The sequence below is a fragment of the Echinops telfairi genome, unplaced genomic scaffold (genome assembly GCF_000313985.2).
Source record: "Echinops telfairi isolate 266 unplaced genomic scaffold, ASM31398v2 ScPeMD7_6;HRSCAF=24_1, whole genome shotgun sequence".
In the NCBI taxonomy this organism is placed as follows: Eukaryota; Metazoa; Chordata; class Mammalia; order Afrosoricida; family Tenrecidae; genus Echinops; species Echinops telfairi.
The window spans coordinates 19,959,276-19,983,502 of NW_022103903.1; the positions used below are offsets into that span (position 1 = coordinate 19,959,276).

The following is a 24,227-nucleotide window of genomic DNA, read 5'->3' on the forward strand; positions in this document are numbered from 1 at the left end:
AACCTAAATTAATATGTTTAAATGAGTGTGTGAAGCTTAGGCATGTGCAAATGGCTTTACTAAATTCCCCTGTATTACTGCCAGAAGCCAAGTTATACAACAGAAAACCTGACAAACCTGTTTCTATAGGTGGTTTTATCTTGCACATGCACTGACATATACCTGCTGAGCAAGGTAATTAGAGTGCATTCCATCTTCCCATCAATTTGATGGGTTCTACTCTAAGAGCTATGCTTAGTCACTATTTTGAAAAATCCTCCACCCTTCACATTTGAAATCTGTTTGAACAAAAAAAATCTAGCATCATCCACCCTATGTGGTTTCAACAAATTGGCATCAGTACAACCATTTAGGAAATCAGATTGGCTTTGTACTGAGAGCTGCAACATCGACTCTGCCATGGGGGCAACTCGGCTGGAGGTGTATTACATTAGATCCACAAAGCTGGAACAGGTGAATGTCTCCACTATTAATCAGGAAGTAAATAAAGCTACTGCATACAAAAGTCTTCAAATTGATTCTTCCAGGTTCAGGTCTAATCAACATTGCTTCCATTTTCCAGTTTGGTGAGGAGAGTCCTTGCTTTCAGCATTGGGCTTCTAGAGCCACCTCCTTATCTATTGTCATCCGCCTACCCTTCTATCTAACATGCAAATTGACCCAATTTGTTAATTTCTTGTCAATTAAGTTGCAGCTTCAGCTAAGTGCTTCCAGTGCTGTTCACTTTCAGCAAGCACTGTTGGGTGATCGACACACCACGAGCTGTGACTACTTGATCCTCCAGTCGTATGCTGCCTTCTTCTCCATGGAGTCGTTTCTTGGATTATTTGCCCAGCATACAAACTGAGTAAATATGGTGAAGGTTTACAACCTGTCAGGGGAGCCAGCCCCTAACAAATCATCATAGGCCTGGCAGGCACAATTTTACAGCGATGATATGTAGAGATTACAGTAAAGTCATAGAGAATAAGAGATAGAAGAGAGTAAAATGAAGATTCAGACACATAACATGGTAGCAAACTCACCTCAGCCCTTTTTGGTGGTCCACGTGGAAATCCGGAGACCAGGAGGAACACGAGGGAGACTGATTTATTTCTAACCAAAGCTTATATATCTTTTGCGGGGCATGGAAGCCCCCTGATTACAGGTAAAGACATACATCAAGGAAGAGGTTGTAACAAAGGCAATACAATAATGGGAGGGGAACAATCTAGGGGTGCATACGCAATAGGAAGAGGAGGGATCAGGGGTACACATGTGACAAGATGGGCGGATCCTAGACTCAAGATGGAGCATAACCTTGATTGTCCTTGAGCTAGAGACTTGACTTATGGAGTGGAATCTACTGCCCTCAACAGCAGGGAGTGAGACCCGCCTATGGTGGGATTAAACAATAGTGTCTGATTGCTCTGGATGCCTACAGGGAGAATATCTCTAAGCATCTGACCTCCCACCTTGTCCTGGCAAACAACCTCTTAGGATAGGCATATATTTGGGGGAGACAAAACTGGGGAAAGTCTGTTTATATCCCACAACAACCCTAATGTACACCTTTCCAGATTTTAATCTATTCAGTACCTACTTCTGTTTGAACAACTTGCCTCTTAGTCCATTATGGGTTTTACATAAGAACAATTAAATCATCTGGAAATTCCATTCTTTGCCATGTTACCCCCAAATTTTAAGATACACATAGTCAAATACTTTTGCATAGTCAATAAACCACAAGTAAACATCTTTGATAGTTATATAATCAGTTATATCTGAGATTATGTGAAGGGGTGGAGTCTAGCCTGTCAATCATTGTTTAGCCAATAAGGCCTCTATGTGGGTATAGCCTTCCCCTGAGGATTCTAGGAATTCAGGTATTTTCCTCCCTGGAGGCGGGAGATACTTTCTCTGCTCACTCCCTGCGACATTGCAGCTACACATGGAACTACACTAGTGCCCTGAGCTGGAGAAGCCACGTGGAAACCCCTGCCAGCACTGAGATGCTTACACCACTGGATCCACAAGACTTCCCACCCACTGGCCTGTGATCTTCCTGCACTCAGCATCATTGCATGTGTTTTGTGAGTCTGAAGAGGACTTTATAATTTGGTATCAGACATATGGGCTAATATCTGGACTGGGCTGGGATGTTTTCTCTTACTCAATTGTTCTTGTATGTAAACTTCTTTCTTATACACAGAAAATAAAAACATTTTAAAAAGCTTTCATTAATTTCTTGTCAATCAAGTTGCAGCTTCAGCTAAGTGCTTCCAGTGCTGTCCACTTTCAGCAAGCACTGTTCGGTGATCTACACACCACGAGTTGTGACTACTTGATATTCAATCAAGTATTATTTATGTTAATATCTTCCCCAAACTTGAATCATCCCCCAAATTCATCAACTGTTGAATACTAATATTGAGCAATTGAAAAGTGACTCTCCACCATTTCTTCTCCAAGCAAACACCAAATGACACCTGATGCCAGTGCAGAGGGAGAGCCTGGGGGGCCTGGGGCCGGGGGGCGGGAGCTCGTGGCAGCTTCTGAGGAGGTTCCCGCAGCGGCTAGCGAGGACATGGTCATGGCCATGGTTGGGGCCACGGAGCTGGCAGAGGCAAAGCCTCTGTCACCAAGCTGAGTCATCTGATCAAGGATATGAAGATCAAGTCCCTGAAGGAGATCTACCTATTCACCCTGCCCATCACAGTGAGTCTGAGATCATTGACTTCTTCCTGGATGGTCAAGGATGAGGTCCTAAATATCATGCCTGGGCAGAAGCAGACCCAAGCTGGCCAATGGACCAGGTTCAAGGCCTTTGTCGCCATCGGGGACAACGGCCACATTGGCCTAGGTGTCAAGTGCTCCAAGGAAGTCGCCATCCACAGGGCCATCATCCTGGCCAAATTGTCCATTGTCCCCATGTGGTGAGGCTACTGAGGGGACAAGATCGGCAAGCCCCACAAGAGTCCCCTGCAAGGTGACCGGCCACTGTGGGTCTGTGCTGGTACATCTCATCCCTGACCCCAGGGGCACCGGCATCGTCTCAATCCCTGTGCCCAAGAAGCTGCTGATGGTGGCAGGGATTGATGACTGCTATACCTCGGCTAGGGGCTGCACAGCCACCCTGAGCAACTTCACCAAGGCCACCTTTGATGCCATCTCCAAGACCTACCCCTATCTGACCCCTGACCTCTGGAAAGAGACAGTGTTCACCAAGTCTCCCTACCAGGAATTCACTATTGTAAAGACCCACACCAGAGTCTCCGTGCCGAGGACCCAGGCACCAGCGGTGACTACCACAGAGTCGATTTTATATAAAAAATAATAAAGTGAATTGAGTCTGCCAAAGAAAAATGACTGCCCACCACCAACAAAAACAAAAGAACTCACTGCCATCAAGTTAATGCTGACAAAGCGACCAGTACATATAAAATGAATACATTTCAAATGCATTATGCTAAGTGAAAGAAGTCAGACTCCAGAAAGTTACATACTGTATGAGTCCATTTACATGACCTTCTGAAACAGGCCAAACTATAGGACAGAAAACAGACGAGCAATTTCCCTGGAGATGGAGGACTATGAAGGGGAGAGAAGGAATTGGGGGACTGGTGAGAATGGTTTTATTATGGCGGAGCTTAAATGGTGGCATGCGTTTGTCAACATTCATCTAACTGCTCACCTATAAGGTGAATTTACGTAAAGACTTTCTACCCCTATAGAGTACAGTCTCAGAAACTCAAAGGGCTAGTTCTACTTGGTCTATAAGGTTACTGTGAGCATCAATCTGATGGCAGGTAGTCTGTTTGGGCTTTTTGGTTTATATTTCCTTAATAGATCGGACTTTACTAACAAAATGTTATCTACGATAGTGAAACACTGGAAAATAAGCCAAATGTCAAAATGGAAGTGCACACGTTAGCAAGGTAAAATAAAAAAAACTATAAAACCACTAAAATGATTTAGATGTACTTGGTTGACATCTAAAACTCGGCCTATTAGTTTAAAACACTGTTTATTATTCAGATGTAAATAAGAAATGTGTCTGGAAGAAACATTAAATATGTTGATAAGGATTATCAGTGGTGATGAGATTACATAAATTTTAATACTGTTTTGTACCTACTTATCTCTTTGAAATTTTGATATGACTTGTTCTCTCTCCTTTTAAATGGCAGTAGATGTGGAAGTACTAATGTGGTCACTAGAAAGTCCTGGTTGGAGATTTGCTCTAAAACATTTCAAACCCTCCTTCCTATATAGGCAAGAGACAGCAGAAGCCAGATATTCAGGGTCAGGTGACCTCAGAGCTAAGAAATGCAGGTCAAGCCAGTTGAAGTACAGCCTGAGTAGGTCCAGAATTTGAATTTGAAAGAAAATTAAGAATTTGAAAGGAAGATTCACTTTAAGCAATAGAAGGATCTAATTTTCAATAGCTATACAATTGTTTTATTTTTCCTCTCCTATAATGAAAATTATTTGCTTATTGAAGAGCATGGAAATCAAAGTCACAGAAAAAAGTTTTAAATGTCATCTTAGTGGCCAGCATCCAACAACCTTAAAGAAAAGATGTAGGCTATCAGACCTACCTGCTAAGAGACTTCGTTTTAAAAGGAGTATTCTGTTTGAACATTTGTTCCTACGTTTCTATATTCTGCTTTTATTCTTCATTTTAGTGGCTTCACAGAGGTCTAGTTTACACACAATAAAATTGACTGATTTTAAATATCATTACTCATCATCAAGTTTGATGTGTTTTGATAAGTGCACAGTCCTGTAACCACCACCACAATGAACGGACAAAACATTCCCACCAGCTCAAAAACGTGCCTCCCCTTTAAAGCGCTTCCTTTTGCCCATCCTCACCCTTAGCACCCAGGCTCTGCTTCTTGTTAGCACCTTACCTCATCCAAGTTTGCACATCGTGGAGCCACACAGGAACTGCACATGCGTGTCCTCTTCCTCTCCCGCAACATGGTTGTGAGATTCATTCATGTCATTGCATTTGTTGAATTTGTTCCTTTTGATGGAATAGTATTGTCAGATATGGATATAATTGCTGTATCTGTTCACCCGATGAAAGGCATTTGAGCTATTTTCAAATTGTGGCTATCATGACTAAAGCTGCCACCGAAAACTCGGTACAAAACTGAAATTTTTATTTCTTTTGGGTAAATACCAAAGGACCACACCAAATACCAAAGAATCAACCCAGTAGATTCCAAGAAATGATGACCGCACATGTAGCAGATTAGAAACTCTATGGGTGTCTAATGACTATTTTTCACTCCTAAAAGTGAATTATAGGGCTGGCGGAGAATACTGAAAGTACCATGGACTGCCAAGGACCAGCAAATCTGTCTTGAAAGACATACCGCCAAGTGCTCTTTAGAGGCAAGGAGAGCGAGACTTTGTCTTACACACATACTTTGCACATGTTGTCAGGAGAGACATCACCCTTGGTATCGCAGAGGGGCCGGGAAAAGGAGGGAGGCTCTTGCCGAGATGGGCTGACCCAGCAGCTACAGAAATGGGCTCAAGCACAGGAGCAACTGTGAGGAAAGACCGGGCCAGGCAGGGTTTTGTTCCACTGTACACAGTTGCTGTGAGTTAAAATCGACACGGTGGCAACTGACAAGAACAAAAAGAATGAAGAAAGACAATTTCAGTACTAACAACTATTTGTATCTTCCTTATATCAATTATACTAACCAAAAGGAAGAATGCAAACATTTCTTAATCTTTTTTCTAATAAAATTTATTAGTGGATTCTTGTAAAACAGTTGAAGTATTAAAGTATAGTGAATCTCATACATTTTTCTAGTCCCTAAGGAGTCACACACTAGCATATTTTCACCATCTTCTAAAATAATTCCTAATAACTAGAAGGTATTTTCCTTACAGACTTCAACTCGCATGACTGAAAACAATACATTCACATAATTGCATAAATACTCCTCATATTATAAATTCTGTTGGAATTTTCTCTTATGAGTAACGGTAAGAATCTCTTTTTATACAAATTTCATTTTGAAAAAAATGGTAATTTCAGCTACTCCATATTACCAAAACAATATCTATTATAACATGCCTATACATGTTTTTCAAATTAGTTATAATAGCTGCTACAAGAAAACAAAAGCATTTCTCCACTCATTCCCAAAATGAGAAACTTCCCTAAATTCACAATGCTGCTTGCATAATTCTTGGCTAAGTTTCCATGTAAAACTCTACAACCAAAAAAATGTAAGTATCAGAATCCAGGGATATAAGTTTCAATAGTCCAGAGAATCCCAATATTAGCAAATTACAGGTCTACAAAATTCAAAATGACAATTTAGACATCCTTATTTGAATACCAATAATACCATTATAGAAGTTAACAACTACAAATAATCACTGGACTGTACCACAAGCAGCAAGTAAGAAAATATCAAGTTTTCCGAATTACATATAGTAATAAAAAGGAATATTTTTAAATTATGGTCTCAAGTTATATAAAATATAAACATTATAAGTCAAGAAACTTCAGAAACAACAAGCTAAGACTTGAACCTCAGTTTCAAGCTACTTGCTAAAATGACCAGAAAGTCCATTTCACTGAATTAATGAAAACAAAACTTGTCCCACGATAAGAGGTTTCCGTGGTAAAAAATGAAACTTTAAAAAACATAGGAAACAAAAGGTAATATGAGAAGCTTTGTGATGTAAACCATAATATGTAGATTCCCTTTACACGGTATCTATCAATTCAGTGCCCTATTTTCAAAGCTAGTCATATAAAATTATTTTTAAAGTATTTCATTTCTATATAAGCTAAATGGCTCGAAGGAACAAGCGGCCCTATTACAGCACAACACTTGCAGTGTCTAACAGGAAGTTGTGGTGTTTTAAACACATTTTACAAGGAGGTGGAAGACTGAGAAACACTAAGGCACAAGTCACAGACTGCTACATTCTGGTCCCGTTGTTGCAAAGAGTGAGGGCACACCCGGTGTGTCCCCCAGGCCCAGCACAACTGCTCTGCGTCAATGCACCCAGTCCCGTGGCTGGCGCAGAACTTCCAGAATCTCAGCTTCTCTGGAGTCCTCTGGGGGTGAATGCATGTATTCCCACCTGTGCAGGACCACAACAGAAGGTAAGAACTATAAGAAGAAGAACAAATGACACACGTATGTCTGACACACAGACCTCTATACTTCTTATTGCAAGGTAATTAAAACATTTCTAAAGACTTGAAAAATTCTACAAAGAATGAAAAACACTTTACACTTCTTTGTCCTGTTCATTGTCTGCCAAAGAACAAGGGATTAGTCCCTAATCAGCCTGCACCTGCAGCTTGGGATCCGCACTGTCACTAGAGGTTGGTCAGACCACTGCGAGCCCTAAGGACTCATCGCCTGTGTGTACTTCTGCCCTGTCGGGTGGCTGGAACACATGACAGTGATGTGTGTGATCTTGCTCTCGCCAAGGCAGGGGATCCTGAAATCACTGGGTGCCCTCGTGCAGGCACAAAGCAGCAAGGACAAGCAGACCTCTGAGGTCATCCAGTAAGGCAAGCGCAGGCACTTCTTCCTCATCTTTCTGACTGCAGGCTGGGCGCACATCACTCTCAAGGGCTTACAGCCAAGAGGACAGCTGCACGTCTTGAGGCCATCATCCTAACGGCACTCACAAAAATAGACCCGTGGCTCTCAAATTCTCTAAACAAATGAACAGCCGAGCACGTACGAAGGTCCACTCCAGGGCATGCTAAGCAGAGAGAGAATGCTGCCGTACTAACCTCTCTGTCCTTGCTTTGCACAGATGTAATTCCTCAGCCTGGACAAGTTGGAACAGTCCTTTCTTACACAGATGAGTTTAAAATGTTGATGTGTTCAAATAAACGTGCCTGCCCCATAGCTCGTCCCAGAAATGTACTGGGTAGAGAAGCTTAAGCAGACACTCCTGCTGGCAGCCCCCACCCAACTCCACATTCTCATTTTCCTCCTCCTCCTGTTCTCACACACAAAGCAGTGCCATTCATCCTGTACCCCTGAAAAACGCAACTTGATTTTCCATAATTGTGTGGCCTTCATTTTCCTCTAAAATCAATACTCAAGTCCGACTAAGCCCGAGATTAGACATTTGGGGTGTCAACGTTCATATTTGTGGGGGCATTGAGAGCAGGCATAGATGCTTTACATCATCTCCTTACCGGGCGGTCAGAGGTAACGACATCAGGATGCTCTCGATCCTGGATCCTGGAGTGAAGAGCCCGAACTTTGTGCCCCGATCATAGAGCAGGTTAAACTCCACATATCTGCCATGGGGACATCACCGAGCATTAGGGTAACTCGCATGTAAATACTGAAAGAAGAGGAACGGCCTCTTCCCTCTCCCCCACTCCCCACCCCAAGCAGATGGAGCTGGCTCAGAATCCACAGCATTTTCTCCATCTGGGCGAGAATGAATCATGGGTATTCTCTCCACCAGACAATAGGGTAGAGAGTCTGGGCCGCACGAAACCGTTATAAAACAAGGTGGTTATGTTTTCTGGTACACAAACAGAGCGGACACACAGCTGCAAACTCGAAGGCACCACGGGCAGTAAAGCAAAAGAGCTCTTGTCCTTTCTCACGACAGCACAGCTCCTGCTGGTACTGCCCGTGTCCGAGACGTTTCAGTCAAGGTTTCCTCTCTCTGCCTGTAAATAAGAAAGCACTTTTACAAAGACAGTGCAAAACGTTTATATTCGGAAAACCAGGTATAGCTAACAGCAATGTCTTAAAAACTATTATGTTTTGATGCGCCCCTTTTCTTAGAGTAAATACATCATTGTACTCATACAATGCAGTCTTCCTGCATATTAATAACAGTCATACAATGTGTGTTTGCATCACGGGACTCAGCTTTTTATTTTCCAGAAAAATGTTCTTTGACATCAGGAGGAATTTGGTCTGAAACATTAGCTTCCTATTAACGACCACAGAGTAAGTTCTAGACTCCATCCAGCATCCAACATCAGGGTATCCTTTGTAAAGTGGGTGTTCCTCCCCATTTCAGAAGGATAACTTCTGCTCCCTCGAAAATTTAGAATGATCCACAAATCTGAAAATGTCAAAATATTTCCTCCTTCAAATCACTTCTCAACTCACTCACAAACTACTCACTTGATCGAACATTTTCTCAGATATTAATATTGATTCCTTTGGTTCCTGCTTTTAAGTTCAATCTGCTTGAGCTGATTCTGACTCACAGCGACCCTTTAGAACAAGGTAAAACTACTCCACAGAGTGTCACAGGCGGTAGTCTTCAGGAAAGATGCCCACTCTGTCCTGTAACAGCTGAGCACTATGATGGGCTTCTTTAAGTCCACAAAATCAAGAAATTTTCTAAACCCGCAGAGCACTTGAATTTTTTTTTTCACAGAAACTTTAAAAAAGCCCTACAAAAATCCAAATACACTATATCCTGGGTCCTTTCTTAGTCTTTACCATTTATTCACTATTTACGGAATGTTGTGCATTAGTAACTAATACCTTCTTCACACTCATCTCAAAAGATAATCTAAGAGAAACCTTTCAATGATTTCTTGACTAAGACTCCAGGAAGAAAATGTAAGTCTCCGGAACTATATGTGACCTCCTCCCTGGGGGACGGACAACAGAAAAGTGGGTGAAGGGAGACGTCGGACAGGGCAAGATATGACAAAATACCAATTTATAAACTATCAAGGGCCCATGAGGGAGGGGGGAGCAGGGAGGGAGGGGAAAAATGAGGACCTAATGCCGGGGGTTTAAGTGGAGAGGAAATGTTTTGAGAATGATGAAGGCAATGAATGTACAAATGCGCTTTACACAATTGATGTATGTATGGATTGTGATAAGAGTTGTATGAGCCCCTAATAAAATGATTAAAAAAAAAAAAAAGAAAATGTCAGTCTCTTGGTCACCTTTTTCACCCCTCATGTTAATGTTCTGAAATGACTGTCATTTCCGAATGGTCACGGTTTTCTGTCAACATGTACAAAGACCTACCATGGAGACCCTTGTCAGAAGCTCCTTGAATTAACTGCTTCTGGCTCACTTAATCTCTTTACTGTCAGGTCTTCAGCTCCTTTAACTTCTTGAGTGAAAGGTGCCCATTCCCTCTGTTAAGCCCTCTGACTCCCACCAGGTCTCACCTAGATCTAATCTAAATGATTCTTCCCATACAGCATCCTCTCTGAGCTGCCTGCCAAGTATGGACTTCCACCATTTCCTTCAAATTAACTAAACGCTCCAAATCCTATTCTCTTTCTCTTGCCCCTGACCAAAAAAAAAAATTTTTTAAGAAATAAAAATTTATTAACATTTTTCTCTTCTTTTGTCTTATGGGTGGGTGGGAGAAAAGGTGAGTGTGAAAGTAAAGATCAAAGGCTTAGGGAAAGAACCATTGGATTGAGGGTAAAAGACAAAAGAAGCTGCCAAATAAGGGACTGTCTAGTCAACGGGGAACCAGGCGAGCCAGTGAAGGGAGCTGGTATGTGTGGTGGGTGGCAGCTGGAGACAAGTACACTGGGAAGGGCACTGCAAAGCGGTTACGAGTGTCGTATAAGAAAACGAAGACAGTGCTGATACCTCCAGTAAATAGCTAGGCTTATCTTCAACCCCAGAAGGTACTGCCACCTTAGAGCTCAGAGATAAGGGTGGCAGAAAGTAGGCTCTCTGTGAGGAGCGGTGAGCACACGGCACCACAGAAATTTAATCTCACACTCCATTTCTGCCTAGCTCAAAAGACATTGGACAAGTCCACTCCCAAATGGAACTTCTAAAATGCCAGCCAAAAAAATGGAAAACGTATGCCCACACAAAGACCTAGACACAAATGTTTACAGCACCTTTATTCACAATGGCCCCAAATCGGAAGGCACCACGACACTTTCAATAGGTGACCAGATAAAAGAACTGTGGTATGTCCATGCAGTGGGAGGTTGTTAATCGGAGAGGAAAACAAATGTGGGAGATCAAGATATTAAAACAAGGGAGGAACCTTACGTGAGTGAGAAGCCAGTGTGACAAGGCTGCATATTGTATGATTCCAACTCTATTCCAACTGCAGACAGTGCAAAGATCAGGGGCTGCTGGCGTTTAGCAGGGAGGGAAGAGTGATGAACAGTGGGGCACAGGGCATTTCAAAGGACAGTGAATCTCTTCTGTATGATACTGTCATGATGGAAACCGATCATTATGCACTTGTCAAAACCCACAGAACCGTACAGCATACATCCTACAGAATACATCCTAATATAGACAAAGGACTGCCGTTCCTAGTAATGTATAAGTATTGCTTCATCAATTGCAGCGAAAGTGCCACGGGCATGCAAGATGCTAATAACTGGGGAAACTGTGCTGAAGTGAGCAAGGGGCTTATGGAAACGCTATACTTTCTGTAAGATTTTCTTGTAAAAATAAAGTATAATATGTAAATATCGTCAAATGATATTTTTAAAAGAGGAAAAAAACAATGAATGAACCTGACTCATATCTAAGATCGTTCATATATTATGAAGGCTTTAACTCATTAGTATTCCAAACATTCTATCAGTTTTGCATTTGATATCTTGCGCACATTTGAAGTCTAGAAGCCTGCACTTTCCTAGAATTTTAATGAATTGGTTTAAGTAGCCTTCCCCCTAAACTGCAAGCTTCCCTGGGCAAAGCCCACGCCATGCTCACCTTTGCCAGCTGCACACCACAGTGCAAGGCACGGGAGGAAGGAGTGATACAAACAAAAAAAGGGGAATCATGGAGACACATAAAAACACACATGTCTCAAACCAGATAAACTGTTCATGAAATTTCTAATGAGGAAACTTAATCAAATCTCACTTATTCAAGTTTATAACTGAAAGCCAGGTAGCATGGGCAAACAGAAAAATCACATAGCTTTAGTGTGAGGGCCAGGAATTCAGCTGTCCTTTCAGAGCAATAGCTTTACCTTCTTCCAAAAAAGAAAGCTCAAGCCCACTGCTGTCAAGGGGCCTGTTTTCTCACGGTGGCCCTACTGGATTGAATACAGCTGCCCACAAGAAGCATCTGGTGGGTGCAGCCTCTGACCTTGTGGTTTGCAGCCAAGTGCTTTAATCACTGTACCACCAAGCTCCTTGCCCCACGTTCTGAGCAGAATTGACATGCAGTGAGAAAATCCATTTTATAGGCCAAGGATTAGAAGTATGGATGCATTTAAGATGGCAATGGGAACCTGCGGGGGCACTGACCTATTTAACCTGGCTTTTCTAGCCAAAGTCTCTAACTGGCACCAAACAGCCTTTCAGTGCCTGGGTCTGGGAAAGGACTAGAGGACACTGTCAGGACTCACCCGGGAGTAACAGGTCACGGGCTTCCATTGACCGCCACCCTGCTGGCTATCAAATGAGCTGACAAGTGTGAGGAGGAGTACTCACTACCAGAGAGTGAGGAGTAGATCACATTTTCTGGACCCCGAGGTCCCTGAACAGTGACCCTGCTGGACCCAGACGATAACTGTGACTAACAGCTGAGGCCCAGTAGCAGCACCAGGAGCCAGAGCGCGAGACGAGTGGTGGACCTCCCAGCCCACAGAACAAGGCAAGCTGAGTGCTTTGGGACAGGAGGCTGGCTTGTGGACAGGGGTGGCCCTAGACACTTAACTGGGGGAGCTGAATGCCTTCGGACTGAGGCTTACTAGAGTGCAGTACCTCTGGGTACTTAAGTCCACGAGGTGGGTTTGCTAAATTTGAGCTGAATGCCTTCAAGTTGAGGCTTACAGCCGAGTAAAGTCCTTTGGACAAGTGTTAGCAGCCTTGAAAGAGTAACCATTATGAGTATCGTCTGTGAGTTCTGTGTAGCCGATGTAATAAGCTATAGAATCTACATCCATAAGGTAGAGAGTTATTTGAGACAGAACTCAGAAACTGACGTGGTCTGGTAGGACAACAAATTTGGAGCCAACCCACAGGTACAACACGGCTGAAAATTGGTCACTGAACCACATTCACCTGGCTGAATGCACAGAGCAGGCTTGACTCATTCCTAATTTCCTTCTTGTACAGAAAAGAATGTACATTTGGAAGTCGCGATATGTTAGTTCCACATCAAAAATCTTAGATTTGTGTATTGTGTGTAATCTTGGAAAGGGCACTTCCTGAGACTGTTTTATTATCCATAAAATGATGACAACTACGGCTATCTCATATGTTTACTGAAAAAAATTAGATTCAGATTGTCTAAAAAGACTAGCTGGTACTAGCAAGGAGTTCATACTTAATAAACATTATCCTTAAATACAATTTTTGGTAGTATGATTTCAATTCAAACATTCATGAAGCCTTTAATATCGGTGAAAAGAGGTATTGATTTCAAATGTAAGAAACAGCAAAAAAAATTAAATGGCCACCTCTCAGCCTACAGCTGGTGTGTGTTGTGAACAGACTTCATGATTTCAGTCCAATCGCGCAATTTCCGCGACACTGATGTACAGACAGTGGCACAAATGAGAGCTTTCAATTTACGAAATTCAGGAAAAACAAACCCCCTCAGAAACAGTAATGGGAGCAACGATTCCAGGAGGGCATGGGAAGGAAAGGGAGAGAAAGGCTGCATCGGTTCATTGGTCAGCAGTACCCAGAGGTACTGCACTCTAGTAAGTAGTAGGTAAAGGGATAGAATGGTTGGTGTAAGATATGTATAAATAATAATAACAAGCCATAATATATTAAGGATTGGCAGGGGTAGCAGAGAGGGGAAGGAGGAGGAAAAAACAGCTGATATCAGAGGGCTCAAGAAGAAAGATAATGTTTAGAAATTGTTGATGCCAATCATTGTACATGTCTGCTTCAGATAATGGATGTATGGTTTGTTATATGTAAGAGCCCCCAATAAAATGGTGTATTTAATTTTAAAAAATCAGTTGAATTAAATTCAGTAAGTATTTACTACCTGCCCATTATGAGCCTTTAATGGATACACTCAAGAACTCACCACCATGGAGTCATTGCTGATTCTCAGTGACCCCCTGTGGGTTTCCGAGACTGTTAACTGTTTACAGGAGGAAAAAGCCGTCTTTCTCCCACAGAGCAGCTAGTGGTTTTGAACTGCTGACCAATGGACCGATGCAGCCTAATGCATAACCACTACACCACCAAGGCTCCGAATGTATATAGGTGAACTGAATAGTCTTTTCAATTCTTCTAACACTATTGTGTATGTGTCTTAATATTCATTCAATATCCCTCTATTTGTGACCAGGAATTAACAAAATAGAAATGCTGGAGGCACATTGGTTAAGCTCTCGGGAGGGCATCCCAAAGGCCAGCCGTGGGAACCCACGGGAGAAGGACGTGGCAGTCTCCTTCCTTAGAGGTGACAGCGTCAGCCACCCAAAAGGGCAGTCCAAGTCTGTCGGGCTAGACTGGAGGCTCACCGCTATGAGCAGGATGGGTTTGGATTGGTTTTTATGAAGGAGTCCATTACCAAGGACCCATCCAGGGCAACAAAGCACCCTTGGTGATGAGATTACAGCTATGCCCCCAGCTGCAGGGAGACCACTATTCCCGCTCACCGGCCTCTCCGGAGCTGCTGCCACAGCTTTTCCTGGGGCGTGAATGCGTCCTCGCAGTGCTTCTTCACGATGGGGATGTAGGACGGGACGACAGCCTTGGCACAGCTCTGCACAAAGCGGAACACCTCTTCCTCGGAGGGGGAGTCCAGGTCGTCGAAGAAGATCCCGCCGATGCCCCTCCGCTCTCCGCGGTGGGCTATAAAGAAGTAATCATCACACCTGGAAAGGCAACCACCCAAATGAGGAGCCAGAGGGGAGCACGAGGAAAGACCTGAAAGGTGACGAGAACGTCCTTTACCATCGAGCAGGAAGACACTCAGGCCGTGGACAGGTTTCCCACAGATAAGCTCCGTGTTGACAGGGCCCATACTCCTGGCTGCAAAGCAACCGGGCAAGTGCACTTGAGTTTACTACAGGATATGAAACTCTTACGAACCTCGGTGAAAGAAACCAAAAGTCCAATATAATACCGTGTTTCTTGAAGCAAGTGGTGATGCTTGTGCTTTTGCAGGAGATGGCAGCAGGGCCGTGACACTGACTAGATCTGACTTGCCACCACCCCTAAACTCTCTGGAGGGTTTTTTTCTCACCAAAGAGGGGTAGTTGTCCCTCTATGGTTTCTCTTGGCAAAGCAATGTGATTCCGCACGCATGACTTGGGGGAGAGCTGGGGGAAGGAAATGTTCAGGGAATGCGTCCTCTGCAGCCCGGTCCAGTGTTGTCCACAGGGGGCAGCACACAAAAGGATCCATGGCTCTTGGGTCTCTCCTAATCTGTCCACCACCATGGGTTTCCTAAGAAGCTACAATGATTAACCTCTAGGAAGTACAGTTCTTTTGATGACCTCCTAAACATCATGAGGGCTCCTAAATAGGAAAACCTGCACACACACAAAAACTGAAAGGTCACCTTAACAACGCCTTGACTGCTTCAACAGAAAGATAAAGCCCAAAACGATGTGTTGTTAAAATGCACTTCAAGTGTGCCTCGCTGGCTTCCCTTCACAAGCACGTTTCATTAACGTTGTTAGGAAAGTATGTCCTAGGCAATGTGGTGAAGGCAGCCTTTAATTACAGGCGGTCTCTGGGTTACCAATATTAGGACAGCTGCACTCATAAATAGGCCCTACCTATGAAATGATGAAAACAACCCTTCCCGCCCACCCTCCAGCCCCGTCCTACTGCCGTGGATTTGATTCCAACACCTGGAGACCGTACATGGAGTTTCTGAGATCTTAATCTTTACAGAAGCAGACAGCCTCCTTCTCAGAAAGAGCGGCTGGTGGGTTTGAAATGCTAACCTCACAGTTTGAAGGGCTCCTTACTCCTAACAAACTCATCACAATTACTTTCTGTGATATATATGCAGCTTTTAAATCATCAAAATGCCTCGAGCCTACAGGTTCCATAAGGACTGTTCAGCACCTTTTGGGCTCACCTACACATTCCACTTAAAGACAGTTGGAAACGAATCCAGTTCATAGCCCAGGGGCTTCCTGTATTCCAAAATGTCTCTTCATGGGATTATAACATTAGCAGACAGACCACACAATTATACTAAGAATTTCTTTTTCCGTAACCTGATCTTAGATTTTTTTTAAATCATTTTATTGGGGGCTCGCACAACTGTTATCACAATCCATCCATCCATCGTGTCAAGCACATTCGTACATTTGCTGTCACCATCATTCTCAAAACATTTGCTTTCTACTTGAGCCCTTGGAGATATTGTATTAAGTAATAATACTAAAGGGACATTACTAACCAGTAGGAATAAGAATAAACCAGTACCCATTAATCCTCCTCCCGGAAGCTGACTCATTTGTGGGAGAGAGAAAAGAACGATACCAAAATAAAACACCTGTATCTTACATGTAGGTGTCTATAGCTGCGTAGTTCTCTCAGTGGTACAGTTAAATCAAGGGAATGTGCAAATATTTTATTTTTTCTAGTAATTTTAAAACTGAAATTGATGCTCTTACATAAGATACATCAATGTCCCTAATTATTTTCATAAAAAGTGGAGGGGGGTGGCTTTCTGGGTTATTATTATTAAAGAAGGCCTATTAGCTCTAAGCAATCCCCAGAACTTTACTCATATTCCAAACAATGTATGCCAAGACCTCATTTGACATAAAGCAAATGTTTCCAGTCTTTCATTACTTTAATGAAGACTTCCACTCTACTTTCCTCTTGTTCAAAGTCTCTGATACAACTGCATCTCCCCTCAGTAGTTCTCCAATCATTTCTAAGCACTACTGAATCCCCATGGCAACAAAAAGACAGTAGCTCCCATCTAAGGTGGTGACCATCTCACCCTAGATTCAAAAAGCCCGATAAGGAAGCAAATAAGCCCACATGGAAGAAGCACACCACTCTGTGTGATCATGAGGTGTCGACAGGATCAGGTATCAAAAGATCCAAGACAAACAATTATATCGATGCAAAAGAGGGGGGTTGGAGTGGAGACTCAAAGTCCATCTGTAGACAATTGGACATCCCCTCACAGAAGGATCACAAAGAAGGGACAAGTCAACCAAGGTGAAGTACAGCACCGAAGAAACACACATCATTCCTTTAGTTCCTGAATGCTTCCCTCCCCTCCCCCATACTACCATGACCCAGTTCTACCTTACAAATCCAGGTAGACTGGAGTACACACATTGGTACAGATAAGAGCTCTCAATATGTAGAATTCAGGACAGATAAATCCCTCAGGAACAGTAGTGGAAGTAGTGTTATCATTAGGGTAGGGGGATGGGGGAAAGGGGGAGAAAGGGGAAACCCATCACGAGGTTGCATATATAGCCACCCCTCCCAAGGGAGTCGAATAAGAGAAATGTGGGTGAAGGGAGACAACAGTGTAAGACAGAAAATAACAATAATATATAATTGACAAAGAAACTCATGAGGGTGAGAGGGGAAAAAAGTGGAGCTTATACCAAGAGGTCAAGCAGAAAGAAAATGTTGATGGCAACATATGCACAAGTGTGCTTAATGCAACTGAATGATGGATTGTTATAAGATTTGTAAGAGCCCCCAATAAAATTATGTAAAAAAAAAAAAAAAAGCCCTGATTCTCAGACACATATCACTCCCCTGTAAGGTCTACACCTATCATTCCAAACCATTCTAAAGCATTCAAAAAGGCTGATACTCAATTTGCAATCTAGACGTAAATATATTAACATTTCTAAATAATTAACTTATTAAAACGACTCCTGTAGAGAATGGTATTCCAGTTCTGGTGAGCAAAGTTCAATCTTCACAGGCTGAACATGGTGCTATGTGACAAAACATTACCTTTGGGGGGGGGGGTAGGTTAGGTAGATAGAAATATAGAAATATACATATAGTTTGCCAGCGACTTTGAGGATCATGCCAAGTTCCGTGCCTTTACCTACCACTTTTTAAATTTGGGGTAGAGCTCTGGCCCGTGCGGGTCACATGCTTCCTTCAGAGTCCTGTGAAAATGGACAGCATCGTCTTGGTTCAAGTACGTTGGAGTCAGGTCACATCCACCACCAAACCACCACTGCTTGCTACCTGCCAAGTCAACACATTTGATTTTAATGAGATGTAGCATGCTTTTGATCGTGTTTGCAAGCCTAATTTATCAACTTCATTCGCTATGTGCAAAATGAGTGACAATTCCAAAATCAGAACCATAGCTTTAGCCACAGGAAAGCCTGTGCAGGAAAGCAGAGGTAGAGGCAAAAAGAAAAAGCAAATATAAGGGAAGAGAAATGATATGCTCATGACAGTGAATAATAAATACCACACAGGCACACCAGACAATAGTTCCCAACTCTGGCTGCAAGCACCTTGGCTAGGTCACAACTAAAATCAACGATCTGGTTGTAGACAGAAAGACGGGGCTTTCTACTCTGCCAACAGCCACAATGTCGGAAATCAACAGGGGTCGCCACGAGTCGGCATGGACTTGATGACAGTGAGTCTGGTTTTTGCTCTTCTGATCGGGTTGAAAGGCCAGGGCATCTATAAAACCCACAGCAATGAAGTGAAAGCTGACCTATAGAGGGTATCCTACACTACACGTCTACAGAAGCCGACAGCCACAATTGTATGTGTGCACTTTAGTGGTTGTCAATACCAGCTGTTTGTTTTTTCAAGCTACCTTGGAATCGATTCTGACTCCTGATGGCCCCTGTGTCAGAACACAAGTGTTCCACAGGGTTTTCATCCCCGTGAACTTGCAGAAGGAGATCACCACACCTTTCTACCAAGACATCTCTGGATGGATTTGAACCACCAAACTTTCCGTTAGTAGCTGAGTGCTTAACAGCATGTATGACCTGGAGACTCCCTGAAGAACCACTTATCAACTTTCATACGTTAGAAGGTTGAACAAACTGAATGGCTTCAAAATGAACAATTAAAAGGATGACTATAAATGTCAGCACCTGCAGAGACGTCTAGAAGTGTAGGTAAAGCAAGGTATATACACTCTGACACTGTAGGTAAAGCAAGGTACACACACTCTGATGACAGCTGGCCATGCTGAAGGGAGACACAGGTGGGTCTACAAGGGGCATAATCAACTGTACTCTGTCAACCACTGATACAAACAGGGGACCAGCCATGCAATGCATCTGAACACAGTCCACAAGCAGTAATTTCAACTTGGCCTCAGACATAAGGTTTTCTTTGAGGCATAGTGAATTTATATTTGCAAACAGCCCAGTTGTGTAACTGATATTATTACATTACATTGCAGAAAACATGGAGAGGTCAGAGGCCAGCCACTACCCTTCTCACTGTTCAAGTCTAGTGCATAATTCACTGCACCTGCCAGGGCACAAACCTGGGAAGACTACATTTACTCTTTCAGATCTTCTGTCTTCTTACCTGTTTTAAAATACATATTTTGTACAACACGAGTTTCCACAGCACGAGAGATCCTTACCGTCTGCTTCTTCCACTTCAAAGTATCTGTAGTTGAAGTGGATCGTGGGAGCATGAGGATTCTTAGGATGGATCACAGAGCTCACACCCATCGCAAAAAATGGCAATTTACCTAGAAAGTCAATCACACAGTGAGCTGAGAACACCGGAGGCAAAGAAACCAGCTTCAATGTGTTATCTGGATCAACTGTCAAAAGGTTTTCCATTTTCTCTCAAAATACCTTTTTTGGAAAAGTGATCGTTACTGTTGTTCACCACCACTCAGCCTGTCCCTGATTCACGGTTTCCCCATGCACCAGGATACAAAACACTGACCAGTCCTGCATCCATGGCCGGGTGAATCATTGTGATCCAGAGGGTTTCCAACGGCTGATGTATCAGAAGTCGATCATCCTTCCTAGTTAGTCTACCTTAGTCTGGGTGCCACAAAAACCTGGTCAGCATCACAGCAGCACCCAGGCCTCCTGACAGATGGGTGGTGGGAGTTGTGCCTGAGGTGCACTATCCAGAAATCAAACGTGGTGTCCACACGGAACACAAGAATCCTACCAGCGAACCACCAGTTACTCCTCGGCACTTACTGATAGGGGACCTAGGTATTCATATGGCATTTTCTAGAGACAAAAAATTGGGCAGGACTTTGCATGAACTATCAAAAGCTGTGAAAACGGATTTACCATCTTTAGCCTTCAGGACTTTCCCTCTGCTTCTCATCTGTCTTGAGGCTTCCTCAGAAAGATTTCCATGGACCACAGAAACGCTCACTCCCGCCTTCTCAAAAACCCGGCCGTCTTGAAGCACACAGCTTATGCCACCGCCTCCTGTGGATGAGGCGATAAACGGGGAGAACATGAAAGGTATGCACAAAACCGCCATCAGTGTTTGCATGAAGGTGGGGGAGGGACTAAAATTTCCAAAGGAATATTAGTGATATTCTAGATAAGGTATGATTTTTAAACACAATAAAATTGGATAACCAGTTGAGCTGTATGCCATTAGCTGCTAATGGCTGCTGATCTTGGGCAAGATGAAGCCTCCTGACAACTCTAAACTGAACATTTCTTACTTTTTTAAGAAGCCGAGACAGTTTTACTTTACAAAACCTGCAGCAAGAAAACTGACAGTCTGGTCAGATGCCATTCCCTGTTTCTGGTTCACACATGCACTAGCTTTTATAAAAGAAAAACTAGAGCCTATTTTTGTCTTTGTCGGGAGGAAGCCCTTTGGTCACCTCTCTCCCTGTGCAACTCAGTGATTTAGAAGAAAGACTGATGCCTGAGGAGACCAGGAGAAACCTGTTCTTTGTAGTTAGCCCCAAAGTCTTGCCTTTCATTGTAAGCCATGAAGTCCCAGAGGACAATACAGGCCGAGGCATGGAGAGGGATTAAGACTTACACGAGCACAATATAGATTATGAGAACACTTCCATATCTTGTATCGACAACAGGGAACACCTCTGAGTACCCGGTTCACCATCCAGTCTCCACGCAGTTGCTCTGATTCTCTATCCAGTCAATCATATGAGAACACAAGAAAGGCACGTATGAAACCTTACAGGGGACCTTTACAATTACCTTGGATCTATTAGGAGCCCCCAATTTAAAGTGGGTTGTGCCCATTAATGTGAAAGTTCATCCTCAAAATGACTTAGCTTAATGTTAGCAGCTTATATCCATCTTGGTCTAATGCTCTCAGTGAGCTGTGATGAGTTATAATCGCCTTTGCTTATTAATTGGACAGGCTGCAGAGAGCATTTAAACCACAAAAAAGACCACGCGAGCCATGAACTTGCTGCCTGACATGACATTTACAAAATTTAGAATATGCGTTTTCCATTCTTTTGTCATGTCTTTACCGCCCAAGTTTTTACACGGGAGTTTGAAAAAGTCAAAATCCCATGGGGTGGTTTCATTGCTGCATCCGACTGAGAATATTTTTTAAAAAACAGTTTAACTGGCATGTAATTCACGTGCCAGATAATTCAATGGTTTATACTTATTTTAAAGTGGTGTGTAATCATCACTATTTTAGAAGATTTTCTTCATTCTTGTACCCATTATTAGCTCCCCATTCCCCTCCAATCTCCCTTGCCATAATCCTAAGGATCTAGTTACAGTCTCTCTCTATTTATCCACCCTGGCTTTCATAGAAAGAAATGAACATTTCTTCTATATTCTTCTGCTATCATCAACAATAAGGCACTAGAATATTTCCCCTTCTGCTATTGGAATAAGCCAAAAGAACCTCACTGCATGGAGTCAATTTTGACTTAGAGACCCTATGGGGGTCTACAGAGTAGAACTTTCTTGTAGATTTCTGAGGTTATAAATCTTTGCGGGAGCAGAAAGCCTCATCTTTCTCCCATGGAGGGGCTAGTGGATTATCATTGCTGACCCTGAGGTTACGAGCAGCCCAGTGCGTAGTAATTCACTACACGACCAGGGCTCTTTAATGTTCATAACAGCACCCGTCAATTATGATAGCGAGGGAAAGCTAAGACTAGAAACAGGACTGCATGTATTTGAAGGAAGTTTCCTATATTACTACATGCTCTGTGCTGTTTTATTTTTCCCCCTCAGTGTGCAGTTTGTCTTTTAATTTTGTTGACATGTAACTAAAAACTATAGCTACTGGAATTCAGAGGAATTCAGAACCTTATGAGTGAAACAACCAATTGTCATCATCCTGACTAACGGAGCTACCACGTGTGTAAGATTAGAACTGTGTGCTGAGAGTGGTGATACCAGGAGGGTGGAGGGAGGGTGGGGTGGAAAGGGGGAACCGATTACAGGGATCTACATGTAACCTCCTCCCTGGGGGACAGACAAGAGAAAAGTGGGTGAAGGGAGACGTCAGACAGTATGAGACATGACAAAATAATAATTTATAAATTATCAAGGGTTCATGAGGGAGGGGCGATCGGGGAGGGAGGGAGAAAAATGAGGAGCTGATGCCAGGGGCTTAGGTGGAAAGCAAATGTTTTGAGAATGATGAGGGCAATGAATGTACAAATGTGCTTTACACAGTTGATGTATGTATGGATTGTGAAAAGAGTTGTATGAGCCCTTAATTTTTTGGAAGTAAATCACCAGGCTTTTCTCCAAGGTTCCTCTGGATAGACTCAAACTTCCAACCTTTCAGTTAGCAGCCACATGTGTACACCATTTGTACCACGCAGACGCCAACGATGAGTGAGACACCCATTAGTATTTGGCAGTGCTGCACGCTACTAAAAGTAGCTATTGCTTGTTAAAACCACTTGGGTTACCACCGGAGCAATTGTTTCGCAAAGGCTCAAGCTTAGTTTGTTTTAGTTCTAGCAGTTGTGGGAACACAGAGAACTTTAAGATGACCCAGCACAACCCTTCATTCACTCTTCCAGCTGAGGCCCCAGGGAGGAAAAGCATCTAATCCATGATCACAGAACGAGTCAAGTAAACAATTTATCTCCGTACTGTCTCTGCATCAGACAATATTCTAAGTGCTTTACAAATATTCACTCCCTTGAATCATCACAATACCTCTGTATATTAGCATTCCAATTCACAGATGAGGAAACAAAGGGGAGAAAAATGGAGGGGGAGAGGTTGTAACTTCCCAAGGTCACATGGTGTAGGGCTCAGTCTAAGACAGTGGTTCTCAACCTTCCTAATGCCGCCACCTTTTAATACAGTTCCTCATGTTGTGGTCACCCACCCCCAAACCATAAAATTATTTTCCTTGCTACTTTGCTACTGTTAGGAATCGGGTGACCCCTGTGAAAGGGTCGCTCTAACCCCAAAGGAATCACAACTCACAGGTTGAGAACCAGCTTCAGTGGTTTTCATTCGAAAACACTTCAAAATTGGAAAACACTATGAAAGCCAGATTTATCATCATTTAATATAGATGTGACAGCATTACAGCTTAGAATCTGCTAGTGACAAGTTGCTATAGTATTCCCAGCTAGAAAGCCAGAAATCCTTAAAAGCGTACGAGATGTGGGGTTTCACTATAAGGCTGTAATCTGACTGTGGATAAATACAGAAGTATGGAAATCAATGACACATTGTGCACAGGGAAAACGAAGTGGGACGATTGTGACATTATAACACCCCGAGCTGGGGATGACTAGTTGACATGTGGTCGATTCCTCCTCCTCTCTCCAAAGGAAGGAAGCCTAATGGGGGTGAGTTAGGCTTTTGATTTTTAGCTCCAAAAGAGTGGAAAAGGTCAACTCATACAGAGAAGCTGAGACACGCAGGGAAATTTTACCTTCATTTGCAAACGTTGACTATGGATGTAAATATTCCTCAAATATCTTTAAGGATGCCATTACAGAACTGTGAAGATTTTCAACTACCCAGTACTAGGGTACGAGGGGATCTGAGCCCACACTTTACGGTGTCCACACCTGATGGTGTCAATCTTTTTCTTAGCACAGGTGGCCCCTCTTTGGGATGGATACGCCGGCCCCATTGCCAACTCCCACTCTAGACCTTTTACAAAAGCTGGTCAGCAGTCTAGAACCTGACCGCTTGTCCCCAACTCCACCTTCCATTAGCAGCCGACCTCCTCACCTTCCTTCCTCTCCCACCGGTCCACCGAGAAGTTGGCGCCTCCGTCGACTTGTGCCAGCGCCTGGCACACCTGGGCCTGGGTCTCCAAGATCAACAGCTCCATCTTGGTCTTCATGTCACCTGGCCGCCGCCGCAGCTCGCGCAGGTCGGTCACGGGCGCGGCCATGAAGCAGCTGCAGCGGCGGGCCAGC

General features: G+C 43.3%; 1 protein-coding gene and 1 pseudogene across 1 annotated transcript; one reads left to right on the plus strand and one right to left on the minus strand.

Moving 5' to 3' along the window:
* Positions 1-399: 399 nt before the first annotated feature.
* Positions 400-3,316, plus strand: LOC101659433 (annotated as a pseudogene).
* Positions 3,317-5,731: 2,415 nt separating this feature from the next.
* Positions 5,732-24,226, minus strand: CPOX (coproporphyrinogen oxidase; the record flags this gene model as incomplete). The annotated part of the gene is made up of 7 exons (XM_004706517.2): positions 5,732-7,107; positions 8,189-8,293; positions 14,554-14,772; positions 17,956-18,097; positions 19,479-19,589; positions 20,155-20,298; positions 24,037-24,226. Coding segments are annotated over 7 exons (999 nt in total), but the record flags the coding sequence as incomplete, so codon positions are not given.
* Position 24,227: the final 1 nt, after the last annotated feature.